Raw genomic sequence first — 19,296 nt, 5'->3', positions numbered from 1 at the left:
AGTTGGTCATTATAATTTCTCTTAAAACCATTCCTTTTGTCAGCTTGAGAATATTAAATGTTTCAACCCAGACTCAGTAAGAATATAGTTAAAGTACATTTCACAATGCAGTTTGTCTCAATAGACTTGTGATAAAACGGCCACTCTTAATGGTATGAAGGCTGACATGCATGAATCACAAGTGGGGGAGGGCCTTCAGTTCAGCCTCCACCCTGTGGGCGCCCACCAGCCTCCCCTATGGCATCACTGTGGTTTGTGGCATTACTGTGCCCTCTCTGTGTCCTCGCCCTGGTCCCTTCTTTACCTCCTGGAGCCCCTGGTTAGTTCCCTTGTTTCTCAGTTTCTCAGGCTCAGGGCATGTGGGACGGGGGTAGGGGGGGTGGGGGTGGGGGGGGGGGCAGCCTGTGCTGTGTGATTTGAGTTATTAGTGCTGTATTCTGTGCTGCCTTTTGTATTTGTATGTGAAATATTTCAAACACACAGACAAGAAAAGGATTTTGCTTTTCTTTTTACATATTGTTTTTTGAGCTTCAGTGTTCAGTTAGGTAATTGGGGGTAGACAGGTAATGAACATAGTGATTGGGCAGGAGCTGGAACTTGGATCCTAGTTGTTGGCCCCAGCTCTCTGGTTCTCCTGTGTCTGTCGCCCCTCTACTACCGCTGGAATTCCTCATGGATGTGGTAAGGCATTGGTGACACAGCATACTGCGGGCTGGAACAGTAATGCCCCAGGGACTCGAGGTCAGAGTGCTGCCCATGTCTGGAGCAAGGCCAGGGGCAAATGCATCATCTTCCAACAGCTCTCCAGTCAGTGGCAGAGTCGAGCTGAGACCCAAACCCAAGCTGTAGCTCGGCTCCACCGTGGGACAGAGGGTGTGTTATCACCACTGACTTACAAAATTCCTTAAGCATTGTAAAAATGGTGGAAAGAAGTCTATTTTGAGAGTTTAAGGAAAGTAAGCCCCTCCTGTCTTTGTGCTTCTCTCCAGATCCTTGGGAAGCTGAAGGGTCTTGCCTTGGATGCTGAGGCGGAGCTGGAGAGACAGGATGAGGCATTGGATGGCATCGCCACTGCTGTGGACCGGGCAACCTTAACCATTGACAAGCACAATCGACGAGTGAAAAAACTGACCTAGAAGGACAAGAGAGGGTAGAGGTGAGAGCTTTTGATGAGAATCGCATCTTAGTATGTTGTCCTCAACCCCTGCATGCTGCCTTCAGATGACCACAGGAGGTCATTCTCAGTGCCAGAGAAAAACTTGCGGTCCTGCCTCAGGACAAAGGCTGCTGTGAAGGACCTGGGCAGCCACGGAGGGGTCCTCTGCAGGGCCCTGAAGGTGCAGCTGCAGGAGAGGAGTTCTGCCTGTGGACACAGCAAACGGTATCCCGCCAAGGCCCTCTCGAGCTGCTGGTGCCGTCAGGAGCACCCATGCACTCAAGCACGTGGCTGAACCCTGGTGAGCCCTGCACAGCTGCGTGGTGGCTCTTCATTCAGAGGCTGGTCTGCACCCAGCACTGAGGGACCACTTTGCATGGCCTTATCCCAGGTCTCCAGCATCACCAGTAGCTGCATTATCATCCTTTCTCCACTCTTGTTGGGCGTAAAAGGAAGGTTTAAGCCTCTGTGAATAAAATCTGCTTTTTTTTTTAACTGTGGGTCTAAGCACTGCACGTGTACCTTTTATCGGCACAGTCCCTTCTCCAGGACCACATGCCTGAGCCTGCTCCCCTCTGTGGGCCGCTAAGCAACCCACCGCCCTCACTTGTTCCATCTCTCTGGTGGGAAGGCCAGTTTCTTTTTGGTTGTATTGTCATTTTCTAACTAAAGCTAAGAGTCTAGCATACCTTGAGGTCATCATATACTAGTAAACACCTGAAATACTATTTCATTGCTCAGTTTTTAGCCAAAGGTGAAAATAGTATATATTGCACCTGTTTAAAAGGTTTTGATTTTTGCTTTTACTGTCCCATTTCTGTCCAGAAACAAAAGAGAAATGGTAGTGTTAGGATTTTTTGTGAAGATACACATTGATGCTGCTTTTTGCTTGGTTTGGTGTCCATGAGAGGGCCCCTTGGGGGATGAGGGGTAAGTGGAGGAGCGTACATCTCCCAGACTGCTTTGAAAAAGCATCCTGGGAGGCTGTACACAGAGAGGCTCCTTGGATCTTGAGGAGTGTCTACAGTTCCTGGAACTGCGCCTTCAGTCCCTGTGCTGCTGTGTTTGGAGTCCTAGGTGGGTTCGGGGAACTGCCCTGGGCAGTGCTAGCTTTCTGAGCTGACCTTAGGAATTCCACACAGAGTATACGACAACAGGAGTATGCTCTCCAGGTTTGGAGGCCAGAAGTCCAAGGTCAGGGTGTTGCAGGGCTACGCTTCCTCCTGAGGCACTTAGAAGCTTCCAGTAGCAGAAAATCCATCTGAGTTGATGACTCGAGCCCAAAACACAGAAACCTATCTGTTTAAACCCACTAACAATAGCCAGGCTGAGGCAAAAGCGCCAAAAACCCTGACACTAAGAACTCCCACAGCCCCTGCTCCCCCCCAGGTGCTCAATTCTTCCTCCCACTGCTTCCCACCCTAGGTGCACTAACTCCACCTTTCCTGGCCCCTCCACACTAGGAGCACAAATACCAATTCCTTAGACTAGCACATCCAGGGCGATGCAACTTCACCCTCCAGGGTTCCCACTGCCAGTTCTCTGTCTTCATCTTCACTGTCCCCCTCACCTGGTGCACTATCTTCACCTTACACTTTCACCCTAGGGAGAAACATGAGGGGAGTGGACCTTATGATGCTCAGATGCTAGACCGGAGAAAGGAGTTCAGCAGGCAGGCTAATGATCTCTTGCATCCAGATAGCACGTGCCCTGATGGCTCCCACCAAGTGGATCAGGTTATTAGACCCTCTAGAGCCATTGTCATCATCATCATTAGTTGGCATAGAGCATGTTGTCTCCAGTCCTGCTTTCCCTCTCCTGAGTTGGAGCTTACCTTCTGACACTGATGTTGGGGCTGTGTGTGGGGCCATGCATGCATACATGGGGCTCTCCACATGCATCATTCCTGCACCAAAATCTGTTTGCCCTTTACCCTGTCAGTATTTTTATCAGTTTGTTATCACCCTGTAAGATGTTTGCAGTTCCTAAAACTTAATGTGAGCTTAGTTACTCTCTATATCAAGGTAGACACAGTGTAAGTCCTTCGAATGCAGCTAAATGAAACAGCTCTGACATTTCATCAGAAAAGGCTGATTCTGCCCTACTGGTGTGGCTCAGTAATTCAGCATCAACCCATGAACCAAGAGGTCACAGTTTGATTTCTGGTCAGGGAACATGCCTGGATTGTGGGCTCAGGAATGTCCAGGAGGAAGCTAGTCAATGATGTTTTTCCTCATCAATGTTTCTCTCTATCCCTCTCCCTTCTTCTCTCTCTAAAAATCAATAAAAGAGGGGGCTGATTCTTTTGTTAGCTTAGAGTAGGGGTCAGCAGACTTTCTGTAAAAGTACAGGGAGTAACTTCATCTTTTGAGCCATTTTGGTGTCTGTCACGACATCTTAGGTCTGCTGTTTATGTGAAGATGGCCTGGACTTGTGAGCAATGGGTATGCTGGTTCCAATAAAACTACCTGTGAAATTGGAATTCCATGCGCCACGAAATGGTATTCTTGTTTGATTTTCTTTCAACCAGTAAAAATTCAAGTAGGTCCTTCGCATGCAGGCCGCAGGGGAGCAGGCTGCTGTGCTTGCTCACCTGCCCAGCAGGTGTGACCTCCAAGGTTCAGCAATGTCTGTGCTGGAGGGTGACTCACTGCCCTTCTTAGCCCCCAACTGCAGAGTGGCCTCAGCCCTCATCATGACACTGCTGCCAGTGCCAGTCCAGGTTTACAGCTGGAGACCTTCGCCACCTCATTTTCCGGCTGTGCTCCTCTGTCCAGAGCTTTGTAGACATTTGGTTCTATTCCTGCGAAAGCAGAGCTTGGAATAGGGGTACAGTGGAAAAGGGCGGGTCCGGGGGGTGGGGGGCGGCAAGATGAGGAAAGGCCTGTGCTGGTTTTCACAAGTGATCTTCCCTGGATGCCCCAAATCAGCACACACAAATTTTAGGAGAGAAGAAAAAACAAAAACCCATCAGTCCTTGAGATATTTCCAAAACCACAGAAAACTCAACTGTATGCAATCAGGGTGGGGGCTTGATTTGGTTTGGGGTTGGGTGAAATGCCCTCCAGGAGGCAGCTGTATTGGTTGAGGCATTTACCCTGGCATGAGACCACTTTACAAGGAGGCCCCTCCAAGGCCCCACAGCCTCACCTAGAAGGAGCCCCCTACCCTTTCACTGCTGCCAGTTTAATTATTAGCTGTAGGTTTTATTAAAACTTGAAAGACACCCAAATTGTAGTTAGGTTTCACATTGCAACTGATCTCCACATATCCACATGGTATTTCCAGCTTTTGGCATCCTTCTGGAAACGTGGGATAGCAATGGACTTGTCGAAGAAGCAATTTTCCCTGATTCATTTTGAAAGTGAAAAGCCACAGGGCTGGTCCTCCAACTCATCAGAAGGCAAGGGTGGTCTGCTTCCCAGAGGGTCATTTGGTCTTATCCTCCCCTCAGCTTCCTCAGTGAGAAGCAGGTCTGTGAGGCAGAGCGGGGAAGACATCCATTCTTAGGCACCAGGAGCTGCTTGCTGCTGGGAGAGCCATAGAGGACCATGTATAGTTTCTAGAGTGAAGGCCATTGAGCCCAGACAGAGAGACCTAGGCTACTGGGCCAGGCCCTAGGAGCAAGACCAGCTCGAGGTGTGCTCCATGGCCCTGACTGCACAACCAGGGCTCCTGTGGATGTGGGCACACATCCTGAAGCTGTGGCTGCCATCCTGTCACACACAGCTGCTACCCTAAGGTACCAGTACCACAGGCTCCTCTAGCACAGTCTCCCATTGAGTCTTAAGCAGCACCTGCTCCTCAGGGCCCTTGAATTTTATTCACCATCTCTTATCCCCACCTCTGTTCCTTCCTATCAGTCTGTAGGTAGAGGTGGTCTCTGGAGGCTTTGAGGCTTTGCCTGATCTAATTAGTCAGAAACAGTGTTTTACACTGTCCTGAAGTAGATATTGAGAGGAGAAGGTCTATGTAAAATACATAGTCACAAACCCAACAGGCAGCCAAAAGGAGGAGACAGAGAACCCGCAAATGAGAGAACAAGAGAATTCTCCAGAAGAAGAGCTAAATGAAATGGAGATAAGAAATGTATCTGATATAGAGTTTAAAGTAATGGTGGTAAAGATGCTCAACAGCATGAGAAAAAAAATTATTAACTATGAAAACAAAGAACGACATAGCACAAATAAAGAACACATTGGAAGGAATACACAATAGACTAAGGGAAGATGAGGATCAAATCAGTGAATTAGAAGACAGGATTGAAAAAAATCAGAGAACCATAAAGAATAAACAAAAAACAGGAGGAGAGCTTAAGGGAGCTGTAGAACAATGTGAAATTCGAATAGCAGGTTTGCCCGAAGAGGCAGAAAGGCAGAAAGAGACAGAGAACATGTTTGAAGAAATAATGGCAGAAAACTTCCCTGACCTGGTAAAATCCTGGGGAGGGAAGTGTCCCTTCTGCTCAAGCAGGGTCATGTTTCCTAGATGAGTACAGGGCTCTCGCCCATGGTATGTTTGCAGAAGCCCAGCTGGATGCAAAGGAGGGTTTGGGCCTGGTGGGTGTCCCTGGATGTGCACCAATGGCTTGAGGCTGCTGTCTTGGGGGGTCTCCTCCTTGGCATACTCTCAACTGCCCCACTGCCTCAGCGATCCTTTTGTTCCATGTTCGGCCATGCAGCTGCTGCTGGAAATTTAATGAGGCCAGTCCATGTCCCAGAGGCTCTGGGGAAGATGCCCTGGAAAAGGGGGAGCAGCCATTGCTGGGCTCCTGCACCATGGGGGTGAGGACAAACACAAAGCACAGCCTCATGAGGTCCCTGGGATACAGTAGCTTGGGCCTTAGGCTGCATTTTCCAGTGGAAGTGATGTGCCAGAGCAGCGGTCACCAACCTTTCGGACCTCACGGACCACCGGTTGGCCACCGCTGCTCCAGAGGGTGGTTTGGTTATGAATGTGGGACAACATTGAGACCCTCCACTGGGAGTGAAGATTAGAAAAGAGGATGATGGGAGCGGGTCAGACAGGGCCCATTCCTAGTACCCAGTAAGTGCTTCCTCTGAAAATCAGATGTTCATGTCTGCTCCAGTGCTCAGAGGGTCCCCAGTAGGAAGGTCTGTTTACTCCTCGTATAGGTGAGGGGACAGACAGTTGCATCCGCCGAGGGTCCGTGCTTGAGTCTCTGGCAGCTTCTGTCTTCTCTACACGCTAGGTCCCAACTGCTCAGGAGAGCAAGCCTGCAGGGTGGACAGTGGTGAGAAGGAAAAGGGTCCCAGGTTGTGAGATATGGCCAGAACAGGCCAAAGCTGCTCAGGGTGCACATACATACCAGAGTCTACAGATGCAAACCCACCTATTCAAGGACCATCTCAGAGTAAACTAGTTTCCTACCAGAGGTGGGAGCTGCCTGCTGAACTCACACAATGCCTTTCTTTCCAGTGATCTTATCCATGTGGGACATGGCCCCGGCAAGGTAGGAGCAGTATGGTGGATTGGTGGGTGGGTGGATTAAGATGCCCTCGAAGGTACAGGGTGTCTTGGTCTCTCCAGCACAAACCAAAATCAGAGAAATACCTGAACCAGCAGCCTCATCACTGTGTGCATTGCTGGAGTGTGCGGTCATGAGGAAAGACCACTGCATATCCCGGGCTCCTGCGGATGTGGGCATGCATTCTAAAGCTGTGGCTGCCATCCTATCACACATCCTATCACATCATATCACCTACAGTGCTGGTACCTTAGGGCAGCAGCTGTGTGTGATAGGATCTCATCCAAGCTCTCACCTCTGGATCATGCAAAATAGACTCTGCCTATTGGGTATCTCAGACTGGCCTAAGGCTGCCTTCAGCCTACTGCCTGCCCAGCTCCGCTTTATCTTGCTGCCCAACACAGGAACATCACCATGGATGAGGTCTCCCTGTCACCTAGTCTTCACTGTGCACAGACCCCACAGCATGTTGGGTCTCCCTGTAACCCAGCCCTCACTGTGCACAGACCCCACAGCATGTTGGGTCTCCCTGTAACCCAGCCCTCACTGTGCACAGACCCTACATCATGGTGGGGTCGCCCTATCTCCTGGCTCTTCACTCTCCACTGACTTCAGGATCTTCCTTTCCAACAGATAATTCCTCATGATCTGTTCATCTCAAGAACCTTAACCTTAGTGCATCTGCAGAGACACCTTTTCAAAGTAATACCAAATTGCAGGTTCCTAGAATTAGGGCTTGGACATATATATTTTGGGGAGCACAATTCCACCTATGATACTCTATCCCTTCCAAATTTACATTTATCCCACATATGAAATATATTTATTCCATCCCAACATCTCCAAAATTTTCAACTATTACACATCAGATCTTTGTCCAAAAATCTCACCTATATATCATCTGCTTTAATCTCTAAGTCCAATATGGGTGATAGTACAGTCCATCCTGGGGCAGAATTCCTCTCCAACTTTGTGAAGTCAGAAAAATGAGCAATTTCTAGATATAGAGGTGGGTGCTCCTACTTCAAAGAGAAAAAATACGAAAATTAGAAAGGGCACCAGAGTTCCTGTTTCGTTCTGACATGTGAGAATCTGGGAAATTGGACTCCATCCTAACAAGTTAAAAGCTGTACAAACTGAAAATCAACAACTCTTCTTTGATCATTTAGAGAAATGAGGGCATAGGGCAGAGGTGGGCAAACTTTTTGACTCGAGGGCCACAATGGGTTCTTAAACTGGGCCGGAGGGCCGGAACAAAAGCATGGATGGAGTGTTTGTGTGAACTAATATAAATTCAAAGTAAACATCATTACATAAAAGGGTACGGTCTTTTTTGTTTTTTTTCGTTTTATTCATTTCAAACGGGCCGGATACGGCCCGCGGGCCGTAGTTTGCCCACGGCTGGCATAGGGCAAACCTCCAAAACTAGAGAGACAGAGGTGAATCTATAAAATCACAACTTACCAGAGAGAAATCCATGAGCAGAAACATCCTGGGGAACCAGTGCTGGGGCAGGAAGCCCTGAACCAGAACTGATAAATGCTAGAGGCTCAGTGTGGACAAGACTGAGTGCAAAACTCTAGGAGAGAGAGGGTTTAAAAATAGGGGTAGAGTTATGTGCTTCAAGACATGCTCCCAGGGCCAAACTGCAATTACAACCAAAATACAGAAAAAGTTTCTGAATAATCAATGGAAGACTTGCTACAAAGAACTTGATAACCAAAAACAGAAAGTGGAGACAGCATAGAGCCTGGTAGGAGGGGTGGAGGTGTGAAAGGGATGGCTGGCTTCCACAGACAGAACTGAAATTCCAAAGAGCTATCTCAACTGTGGGGGGTTCCCACTGAGAAATCTGGGGTCTAATCCCCAAGCCAGGGCCTCCAGCAGAGGCACCAGAACTGAGAAGGATACCCACATTTGGCTGTGAAGAGCAGTGAGGTTTACTGTCCACCAGGGAGAGACAGCTGGAAATGCAGGAACCCTCTTAAAGGGCCAACACACAACATTCCCTGTGCAGCCACTCACCTTGTGCTCCAGCAGAAGGAGGGCAGAGTGGACTGAAGATGTGTGAGAAGAAGCCAGAATGGGGTGCTCAAGGGTTAGAGCTCAGAAAGCAGACACCCCAGTATCCTGTGTTGAGTCATTCCCTCATGCTGCAGAGGTCATCTTTCTCATGCAGACATTTGCTATCACACAAATTCAGGAGTCAGAGAGTTCCAAGCAAGAAGAACCTAAGCAGGCCCACACCCACACATATCATAATTAAAATGCCAAAAATTAAAGACAAAGAATCTTAAAGGCATCAACAGAAAAGCAAACTGTTACCTACAAAGGAGCTCCAATAAGGCTGATACCTGATTTCTCATCAGAAACTCTACAGGCCAGAAGAGAATGGCATGAAGTACTCAAGGTAATGGAAAGCAAGGATCTGAGACCAAGATTACCATATCCAGCAAGGCTATCATTCAAAATAGTGAAATTAAGAGCTTCCCGGACCAAAAAAAAAAAAGGGGGGGGGGGCTATAGGAGTACATCACAACCAAGCCAGCATTACAAGAAATGCTAACAGGACTGCTGTAATGAGAAGAAGAAATAGAGACAGAAACCTATGCATACAGAATTAAAATGGCAATAAATAAGTACTTATCCTATATAATAGGCAATATGCAAATTGACCCTCACTCTGGCATACCATCATAAGATGTGGGCTGCACCCACAGAGGAGGCAGGGTTCCCATAATGAGCCTTAACGAGCCATCGGCAGAGACATGAGGCTGCGTGGCACCGGGCTGGGGCAGAAGACCTGAGGCTGCGCCCACCCTGCTCAGCAGGGCTTGACAGGGGACCTCAGGCCATACCCCTGCCAGGCGGGGCTTGAAGGGGGACCTCAGGCCACAGCCCCCAACCCAGCAGGGCTTGATGGGGGAACTGCGGCTGCGCCCTCCACCCAGTGGGGTTTGATGGGGGACCTGAGGCTGTGCCCCCTACCCAGCGGAGCTTGATGGGGGTGGGGCCGGCCGGGTCTGGATCTTGCCCGCTATTTCGAGGTGCACATGGGTGGGCGGGGACTTGACTCTGGGTCCCGTGGTGTGCCCCAGACTCTGACAGGAGGAAGATTTTCATATACATTTTACTAATTTTCTTTCATCTCTGACACTTCTACTATAGAGAAAGGGCAAATAGCAATATTAAAATATTTCCTCTAATTTCCTTTTAATGTGCACAAATTTTGTGCACAGGGCCACTAGTCAATAATAAATGTAAATGGATTAAATGCTCAAATTAAAAGACATAGGGTTGCTGAATGGATACAAAAACATGACCCAATTATATGCTGTCTGCAAGAGTCCTACCTCAGGACAAAAGACAGATACAAGATGAGAGTAAAGGAATGGAAAATAATTTTTCCATGCGAATGGGAAAAAAATTGGAGTAACAATACTTATTTCTGAAAAAACAGAATTCAAAGTGAAGGCCATTACAAGAGACAATAAAGGTCACTACCTAATACTAAAAGGATCAATCCAAGAAGAGGATATAACCCTGGTAAACATACATGCACCCAATACAGGAGTACTTAAATATAAAAAAACACTTCTACAGGACTTGGAAGAGTCATAGTAGGAGACTTTAACAACCCCACTGACTTCACTGGATAGACCTTCCAGACAAAAACTTAACAAGAAAACAGTGACTCTAAATGACACACTGGATCAGATGGATTTAATTGACATTTACAGAATACTAGAGGCTTGTTGCACGAAGTGATACGTGCAATAGGCCTTCCTTCCCCTGGCTGCCGGCACCGATAATCCTCCGGCACCTGGGACCCAGGCCTTTGGTCTGGCTGCAGCGGAGAAGGCAAGCCTCTTCGGTCTTCAGTCTGGCCGGAGCCTTCAGTGTTTGCTCTGCACCTGTGTATGCAAATTAACCGCCATCTTTGTTGGGTTAATTTGTATACTCATCCAATTGGCTGGTGGGCATAGTGGAGTGACACCAATTTGCATGTTTCTCTTTTATTAGTGTAGATTTCACCCCAAATCTGCAGAATATACATTTCTTCTCAAGTGCACTTGGGTCATTCACAAAGGTAGACTACATGTTAGGACACAACAAGTCTGTACAAGTTCAAGGAGATTGAAATCATATCAAGCATCTTCTCAGATCACAGTGGAATGAAATTAGAAATCAAGTACAGTAAAAACACCCAAAAATATTCAAACAAATGGAGGTTAATAGTATGTTATTAAGCAATGAATGGGTTACCAGTGAGATTGAAAAAAAAAAAAAGGAATCAAGAACTTCCTGGAAACAAATAAAAATGAATACACAACATCACACAATTTCTGGGACACAGCAAAAGCAGCCCTGAGAAGGAAGTTCATAGCACTACAGGCCTACCTCAAAAAACAAGAAAAATTAACAATAAACTATTTAATCCTACAACTTAATGAACTAGAAACAGAACAACAAGAAAAGCCCAGAGTAAGTAGAAAGAAGAAAATAAAAAAAGATGAGAGCAGAAATAAATGACATAGAGACTAAAAAACAATATAAAAAATCAATAAAACCAAGAGCTGGTTCTTTGGAAGGATAAACAAGATTGATGAACCATTAGCCAGACTCATCAAGAAACTAAGAGAGAGATCCCAAATAAATAAAATCAGAAAGGAAAGTGGAGAAATGACCACTGACACCAGAGAAATACAAAGGATTGTAAGAAAATACTATGAACAACTATATGCCAACAAGCCAGACAATGTAGATGAAATGGACAAATTGTTAGAAAAATGCAATCTCCCAAAACTGAATCAGGAAGAATCAGAAAACTTGAATTAGCCAATAACAACTGACGAAATAGAAGCAGTCATCAAAATACTCCCAGCAAACTAAAGCCCAGGTCCAGGCTGCTTCACTGGTGAGTTTTACCAAACACACAAAAAATAACTAACACCTATACGCCTCAAAACATTCCAGAAAATCCAAGAGGAAGGAACACTTCCAAACTCTTTTTATGAGGACAGCATTATCCTCATTCCAAAACCAGATAAAGACACTACAAATAAAGAGAATTACAGGCTAATATCTCTGATTAACATAAATGCTAAAATCCTCAACAAAATATTAGCAAATCGGATCCAGCAATATATTAAAAGATCATATATCATTACCAAGTGGGATTCATTCCAGAGATGCAAGGTTGTTACAATATTCACAAGTCAATAAACGTGATACATCACATAAACTGAAAGACAAAAATCACATGGTCATATAAATAGACACAGAAAAAGCATTCAACAAAGTCCAACACCCATTTTTGATAAAAACTCTTAGCAATGTGAGAATAGAGGGAGCATATCTCAACATGATAAAGACCAAATATGACAAACCTACAGCCAACATCATACTCAATGGGCAAAAACAAAAACCATTTTCCCTAAGAACAGGAACAAGAAAAGAATGTCCGTTTTCAACACTGTTAATTCAACACTAGAGGCCTGATGCATGAAATTTGTGCAGAAGTAGGCCTTCCTTCCCCTGGCTGCCAGCACCAGCTTCCATCTAGCACCCAAGACTTGGGCTTCCCTCTGGCCACCAGCAGGCACCCAGGATCTGGGCTTCCTTCCAGCCCTGGCTTTGTCCAGAAGGTCATCTGGAAGGACGTCCCAGTCTAATTAGCATATTACACCTTTATTATTATAGACTAGAGGCTCGGTACATGAAATTCATGCATGGGAGTGGGGTGTCCCTCAGCCCAGCGTGCACCCTCTGTAATCCAGGACCCCTTGTGGGATGTCTCACAATCCGGGACCGCTGGTTCCTAACCTCTCGCCTGCCTGCCAGCCTGATCCCCCTAAGTGCTCTCCCATGCCGGCCTGATCATCCCTAACTGCCTCTGCCTTGGCCCTACCACCATGGCTTTGTCCGGAAGGATGTCCAGTCTAATTAGCATATTACCCTTTTATTAGTATAGATAGTACTGGAATTCCTAGCCATAGCCATCAGACAAGAAGAAATAAAAGGCATCCAAATGGGAAAGGAGGAAGTAAAACTCTCATTATTTGCAGATGACATAATATTGTACATAGAAAATCCTAACACTCCACCAAAAAACTACTAGATTTAATAAATGAATTTGGCAATGTAGCAAGGTACAAAATCAATACCCAAAAATCAATGGCTTTTTTATACACCAATAATGAATTCTCAGAAAGAGAAACTAAACAAACAATCTCATTTACCATTGCAACAAAAAAATTAAGATACTTAGGAATAAATCGAGTAGGCAAAGACCTGTCCTCGGAAAACTACAGGATGTTGAATAAAAGAGATAGAAGAAGATATAAATTAACTGCAGGAACATACCTGCAGTGTTCATGGATTGGTAGAATCAACATCATGAAAATGTCTATACTACCCAAGGCAATCTATAGATTCAATGCAATCCCTATTAACATACCAATGGCATATTTCACAGATCTAGAACAAATACCACAAAAATTTATATGGAATCAAGAAAGACCCGAATATCCGCAGCAATCCTGAGAAAGTAGGAGGGATCATAATACCAGATTTCAAGTTATACTACAAAACTACCATGATCAAAACAGCCTGGAACTGCCACAAGAACAAGTATATAGATCAATGGAACAGAGCAGAGACCCCAGAAACCAACCCAAGCTATTGCTCTCAATATTTGACAACAGAGGCAAGAACATACATTGGAGTCAAGACAGTCTCTTCAGTAAAAGGTATTGGGAAAATTAGATATATACATGCAAAAAAAAAATGAAACTAGACCACCAACTTACACCATATACAAGAATAAACTCAGAATGAATAAACAACTTAAATATAAATTGTGAAACCATAAAAATCCTAGAAGAAACCATAGGCAGCAAAATCTCAGACATCTCAGCAATATGTTTACAGGTATATCTAAGTTAAAGAAAAATAAGGACAAAATAAACAAATGGGACTACATCAAAATAAAAAGCTTCTGTGCAGCAAAAGAAACCATCAACAAGATGAAAAGGGAGCCCATTGTCTGGGAGAACATACTTGGCAATGATACATCTGATAAAGGGTTGATATCCAAAATATATAAGGAACTCATACAATTTAACAACAGGAAGACAACTCAAATAAAAAATGTGAAAAGGAACTAAATAGACACTTCTCCAAAATGGACATACAGGTGGCCAAGAGACATATGAAAAAATACTCAAAGTCACCAATCACCAGATTGATGCAAATTAAAACTTCAATGAGATATCACCTCACACCTGTCAGAATGGCTGTCATCAACAAAATGACAAGTGCTGGCGAGGATGTGGAGAAAGGGGAACCCTAGTACACTGCTGGTGGGAATGCAGACTGGTGCAGCCATTATGGAAAACAGTATGAAGTTTCCTCAAAAAATTAAATATGCAACTGCCATTTGACCCAGTGCTCTCACTTCTAGGAATATATCCTAAGAAATCTGAAACACCCATCAGAAAGAATGTATGAACCCCTGTGTTTATAGCAGCACAATTACAGTAGCTAAGATCTGGAATAGCCCAAGTGCCTATCAGTCGATGACTGCATAAAAAAGTTGTGGTACATTTATACCATAGAATACTCTGCAACAGTGAAAAAGAAGAATCTCTTACTGTTTGAGATAGCATGGAGGGACCTGGAGAGCATCATGCTAAGCGAAATAGAGAAAGACAAGCATCACATGATCTCACTCATATGTGGAATCTAAGTAGCAAAATAAACTGATGAATGTTGTGGATCAAGAGACATGGAAGCATGGAACAGAGTGCAGAATCTCAAAGGAAAGCGGGGACACGTGGGTGGGTGGGAACTAATCAACCAAAGACTCTGTATGCATAACCCATGGACACGGACAATACGGTGGTGAAGGCCTGGGGTTGGGGCCATTGGCAAGCTAGAGGGAATCAATGGGGGGAAAGGGGCAACCTATGTAATACTTTCTTTTCTTTTTCTTTTTTTTAACTTAATTGGTTTATTATCAATCCATCCCCATTGTCAATTTTCCCCACTAGACTTCAAGCTTTGTGACAGCAGCGCCTTGTTTTGTTCACTGTTCAGTGAGTGCTTGGCACATCTGTGAAGGAATGAATGAAATGCCAGCTCCAATCTCCAAATTACAGTGGCCACATTGGGGAAATTTTTCTTCAGGAGGTAGAGTCTAACAGCATATCAAATAAAGACAGTGAATTCCTTGCCAGTGCAGTTTGACAGACATCATTTTAATGAGAACTTCTTCACCTGTGCTGGACTTCCTTCCTCAGAAGACTTCCTTTGTGTGGAAATCAGTATTTTGTACATCCAAAACCAACACCTAAACTCCAGCTGCAGCTGTCTTCCACCTTCCTCAACTTCAGAGTTCCAGCTCTAGAGGAGAGCACATTGTGGACAGAGGGTGAAGACTTGTGGGAAAAAGTGATAGTGACATTCCTCATAGTTCACTTCCAGGTCTCCTCCCAAGCTAACTCACAACCTCCAAAATAAAGTCAAATAACCCAACAGGTGTGCACTTGCACCACACATTTTAAAAAGTGTGCCAGTATCTTTGATTCAGACCAGGTGCCCTCCCCACATGAGCAGGTGAGGAGGTCACTCCCACTTTTACAATAGTAATAAATATGCTTGTGATCTGAGCAGCACAGGAGGTTGGCCGGGAAACCATCCACTGTGGGGCCAGGCCTTTCTCATAGCCCTCCATCTTGATGTCATTGAGCCCTAGCTCCTCATTTTGGTCAAACGTGCACTTCTAACATCCCACCTTCATCTCTAGATCATTTTCAGATACATACACATTCTGCAAATAGCTGTTTATTGCTGGATCATTTATAATAAAGTGGGCCTTCATTTTACTCTATTCTCTGGTCCAACTTCTGGCTAAACTCCTGCAGTTTGTCCATCTGGCCAGGATTGGAACTGTCACACAGTGTGAAAGTGTTCTTGGTCACCGGGTCCCAGATGTCTTTCAGCAGCCCCTCCAGTGTTGTGAACTTGCCCCCAGAAACAGCCATTCCCAATTCAAATTCCAGTTCTGGGATTTCCACATTGCATGTCCCAGGCTTGAGCAGGTCTCTGGTCATATCTGAGGGATCTGTGATATGGAGAGTGAGCCTGGTGCTCAACGGCTCTACTGCTCCTCCAGACTTTACCTCATTGGTTGGATGACCACAGTACTGGCAGTTGGTAGCCATGATGATAACCTTCTTAAAGTGGGAGATTTGAACTAGCTTCATGTTGGTCTGAGCTGGAGCATTGCATTTTGTGTTGAACTGCAGTACTTTGTTTCTGAGATCTTCCTCTTGTGGCTTCTCTTCTGGTGCTTCTGCCTGGAGCTCCAGCATCTCCTTTTGATGCGGAGTCTGGATATAATATGTGATCAGCAAGGCATCATCTTTCTGGGGAGCATGCGAGTTTTCCATCAAGCTGTTCCCTGAGGGGTCATCAATGATCATGGTGAAAGGAGAGGCCACCTGCTTTAGCTCTTTCAGTTTGACAATGAACTCATCAAGTTTTTCAGCTATAGCTCCTTCATTTGCCTTTCGTGTGGGCTGATCCTGTCCAGGCCAGAGATAGCACGGCTGATCAATCCTTCAACAGTGTTCAAAGCTCCCTTCTGGCTAAAGGCAGGAATTTCAAAATCTAACTCTAGAATCCTTGTGGTGGCTGGCAATCAGTCTTCACTACTTCTCGGTTCATGTCCTCCAACTGCCCTGACCGTCAGAGTGTAGTGCACTCCCTGGCCCTGGATGCTGCCCAGTGACTGGACCTCCATGTTATTCTAGCTGCAGTGCTCGCAGGAAAAGGAGCTGACGGATCACTTCTCTGAAGAAGGGGATCGTGATGAACAGCATGCGCGTCACACCATCCCATAGCTGTTCTTGCACAGTGACTCGATCTCCTTGGGCTGCTGGCCCTCGTCCTCAGCGCTGATGGGCTGGAAAAACAGGCCGCTGGGGCCGAGGTGGGCGAGGACACAGCTGTAGCCCCCACTTTTGTGAGTTTTACTTCTAGAAGCCACACCAGATTCTCACACTGAGGACAGGAGAAAAATCCCCTCCTGCTTCAGGCTGGGTGTGGGGAGGAAGTAGCTATTGTGAATACACCAGATCATGTGTTCTAACAAGGCCTGCCCTCAGGAGCAATCATTCCATCAGATCCTGACCACCTGGGGGAGAGAAATGCCCATCCTGCTCCTTTATCTTTCTTGTACTACCTAAGGAGGGCTGAGGAGCATATGTAAAGGCCACAGCCCAGGCAACAGACTCACAAATATGGGGCATAATCAAATGCCCCATCCCTATATCTCATCACCACATCACTGAAGGTCTGTTTACTGCAGTTCCTTTTATCCAACACATTTCTGACTATCAAGAAAAAACTACAAGGCATTCCAAAAGACAAAAAGTAGTCTGCAGAGACAGAGCAAGCATCAGAATTAGATATGCAAGGATGCTGGAACTTAAAACAATTGTTGTTAATATCCAGCTCTAATGGATAAAGTAGATAGCATGAAAAAACCCATAGGCAATATAAGCAGAGACGGGAATTCTAAGAGAGAATCAGAAATGAATGCTAGAGATCAAAACACTGTAACAAAAATGAAGAGAGCTTTTGTTGGGCTCATTTAGTAGACTGGACATGGCATTGAACAATCAGTGAGCCTGAGGACATGTCAACAGAAACTTCCAAAATGGAAGAGCAAAGAGAAACAAGACTGAAACACACACACACACACACACACACACACGCACACACCAGAACAGAATACCCAAGGATGAGACATCTACAAAAGGTGACATATAAGTGTAATTATTGGGAAGACCAGGAGGAGAAGCAAGACAGAAAGAACCAGAAGGACTATTTGAGGAAATAATGACTTAAAATTTCCCCCAAATTAATATCAGACAACAAATTACAGATCCAGAAACCTCAGAATAGAACAAGCAGGATAAATGCCAAAACAAAACCAAAAAACTATACCTAGGCATATTCAAACTTCAAAAACTCGAAGATAAAGAAAAAATCTTGGAAGGATCCAAAGGGGGGGAAAAATCACCTTATTTGCCTGTAGACACTAAAATGATAGTAAAGAAATATTATGAACAACTCTATGCCCACAAATTTGATAGTCTGCAGCGGTCGCCAACCGGTGGTCCGCGGACCACTGGTGGTCCGTGAGGTCCAAAAGGTTGGCGATTGCTGGTCTAGAGGAAATGTCCAATTTCTTGAAGTATAGAATCTGCTAAAACTCGCATAAAAAGAAATAGACAATCTGAATAGGCCTATATCTGTTAATACATTGAATCAATAATTAATAACTCCCTCAAACAGAAAGCACCAGGCTAGGTGGGTTTGTTGGTGAATTTTACCAAACATGTAATGAAGAATTCATATTAATTCTTTATAATCTCTTCCAGAAGATAGAAGGAGAGGGAATTCTTCCAAACTCATTCTATGAGGCCAGCATTTCTCTAATTCAAAACCAGACAAAGACATTACAAGAAAAGGAAACTACAGACCATAGATGCAAAAATGCTCAACAAAATATTAGCAAATCACCAATGTATAAAGTAATTACCCATAATGACCTAGTAGGTTTATCCCAGGAATGCAAGGCAAGTTCAGCATTCAAAAATCAATCAATAGTCGGGACGGCCCCAGTGAGGTTGAAATGGCCCTGGTGAGGTTGGGATGGCCCCAGTGAGGTTGAAATGGCCCCGGTGAGGTCAGGACGGCCCCGGTGAGGCTGGGACAGCCCCGGTGAGGCCGAAACGGCCCCAGTGAAGTCGGAATGGCCCCGGTGAGGTCGAGACAGCCCCGGTGAGGTTGAAACAGCCCCGGTGAGGCCAAGATGGCCCCGGTGAGGTTGGGAGGGCTCCAGTGAGGTTGGGACAGATAATGGGGAACAGTATAGACTGATGAACAGGGGTGGATGCAGAGGCAGAGCAGCATTGAACGGACTGTCAAACTACAGTGGGAAGCCTGGGGAGGGTTTGGTGGGGCGGGGGGGGGAGGGGGTTAAGAGATCAACCGAAGGACTTATATGCATGCATATAAGAATAACCAATGGACACAAGATACTAGGGGGTAGGGGCCGGGGGAATGTCAATGGGGGGAAAAAAGGAGACATATGTAATACTCTTTGTAATACTTCAAGAAATAAAAATTATTAAAAAAAAATCAATATAACCCCACTTTATTAACAAATTAAGGAAGAAAAATTACATGATGACATCAATGTATGCAGAAAAAGCATTTGACAAAATCCAATGCCTGTGCATAATGACAACTCCCAGAAAACTAGGAACAGAGAGAACTTCTTCAACTTCATAAAGAAATCTACAAAAAGTCTGTCTAGCATCATACTTTAAAAAAACATTATTGTTTAACTCAGTTAAACTTTAAAGTATTACATAAGTCTCCCTTTCCCCCATTAACCTCTACCCAGCTGCCCCCTCCCCCCGCACATGCCCTCCCTCCCTCCCTGACCCAGTCTGTGTCCATTGGTTATGCTCATATGCATGCATACAAGTCCTTTAGTTGATCTCTTACCCCCTCACCCCTCACCTTCCCTCATAGGTTGGACAGTCTGTTCAATGTTTCTGTGACTGGTTCT

The 19,296-nt window shown here is 45.3% G+C and overlaps 1 protein-coding gene and 1 pseudogene across 2 annotated transcripts in view; one reads left to right on the top strand and one right to left on the bottom strand.

The window, feature by feature from the left end:
* The window catches only part of SNAP47 (synaptosome associated protein 47), a 93,294-nt gene extending 91,638 nt beyond the window's left edge, over positions 1-1,656 (top strand). Inside the window, exon 5 of the mRNA XM_081091955.1 lies at positions 990-1,656. Within this exon, the coding sequence (XP_080948081.1) occupies positions 990-1,136 (147 nt within the window). The 3' untranslated portion in view covers positions 1,137-1,656. The remainder of the gene's footprint in view (positions 1-989) is intronic.
* Positions 1,184-19,296, bottom strand: part of LOC308519326 (zinc finger protein ZPR1-like) — a 33,596-nt pseudogene continuing 15,483 nt past the window's right edge. The window contains exons 2-3 of the transcript in view: positions 15,343-16,687; positions 1,184-1,363 (exon numbers count right to left, since the gene is read on the bottom strand). The product of the transcript in view is annotated as a zinc finger protein ZPR1-like (transcript). The remainder of the gene's footprint in view (positions 1,364-15,342; positions 16,688-19,296) is intronic.

Source organism: Myotis nattereri (genome assembly GCF_964212035.1).
Source record: "Myotis nattereri genome assembly, chromosome: 5".
NCBI classification, from domain to species: domain Eukaryota; kingdom Metazoa; phylum Chordata; class Mammalia; order Chiroptera; family Vespertilionidae; genus Myotis; species Myotis nattereri.
Note: the sequence above shows the minus strand (reverse complement) of the source record. Positions and strands in the feature narration are given on the sequence as shown.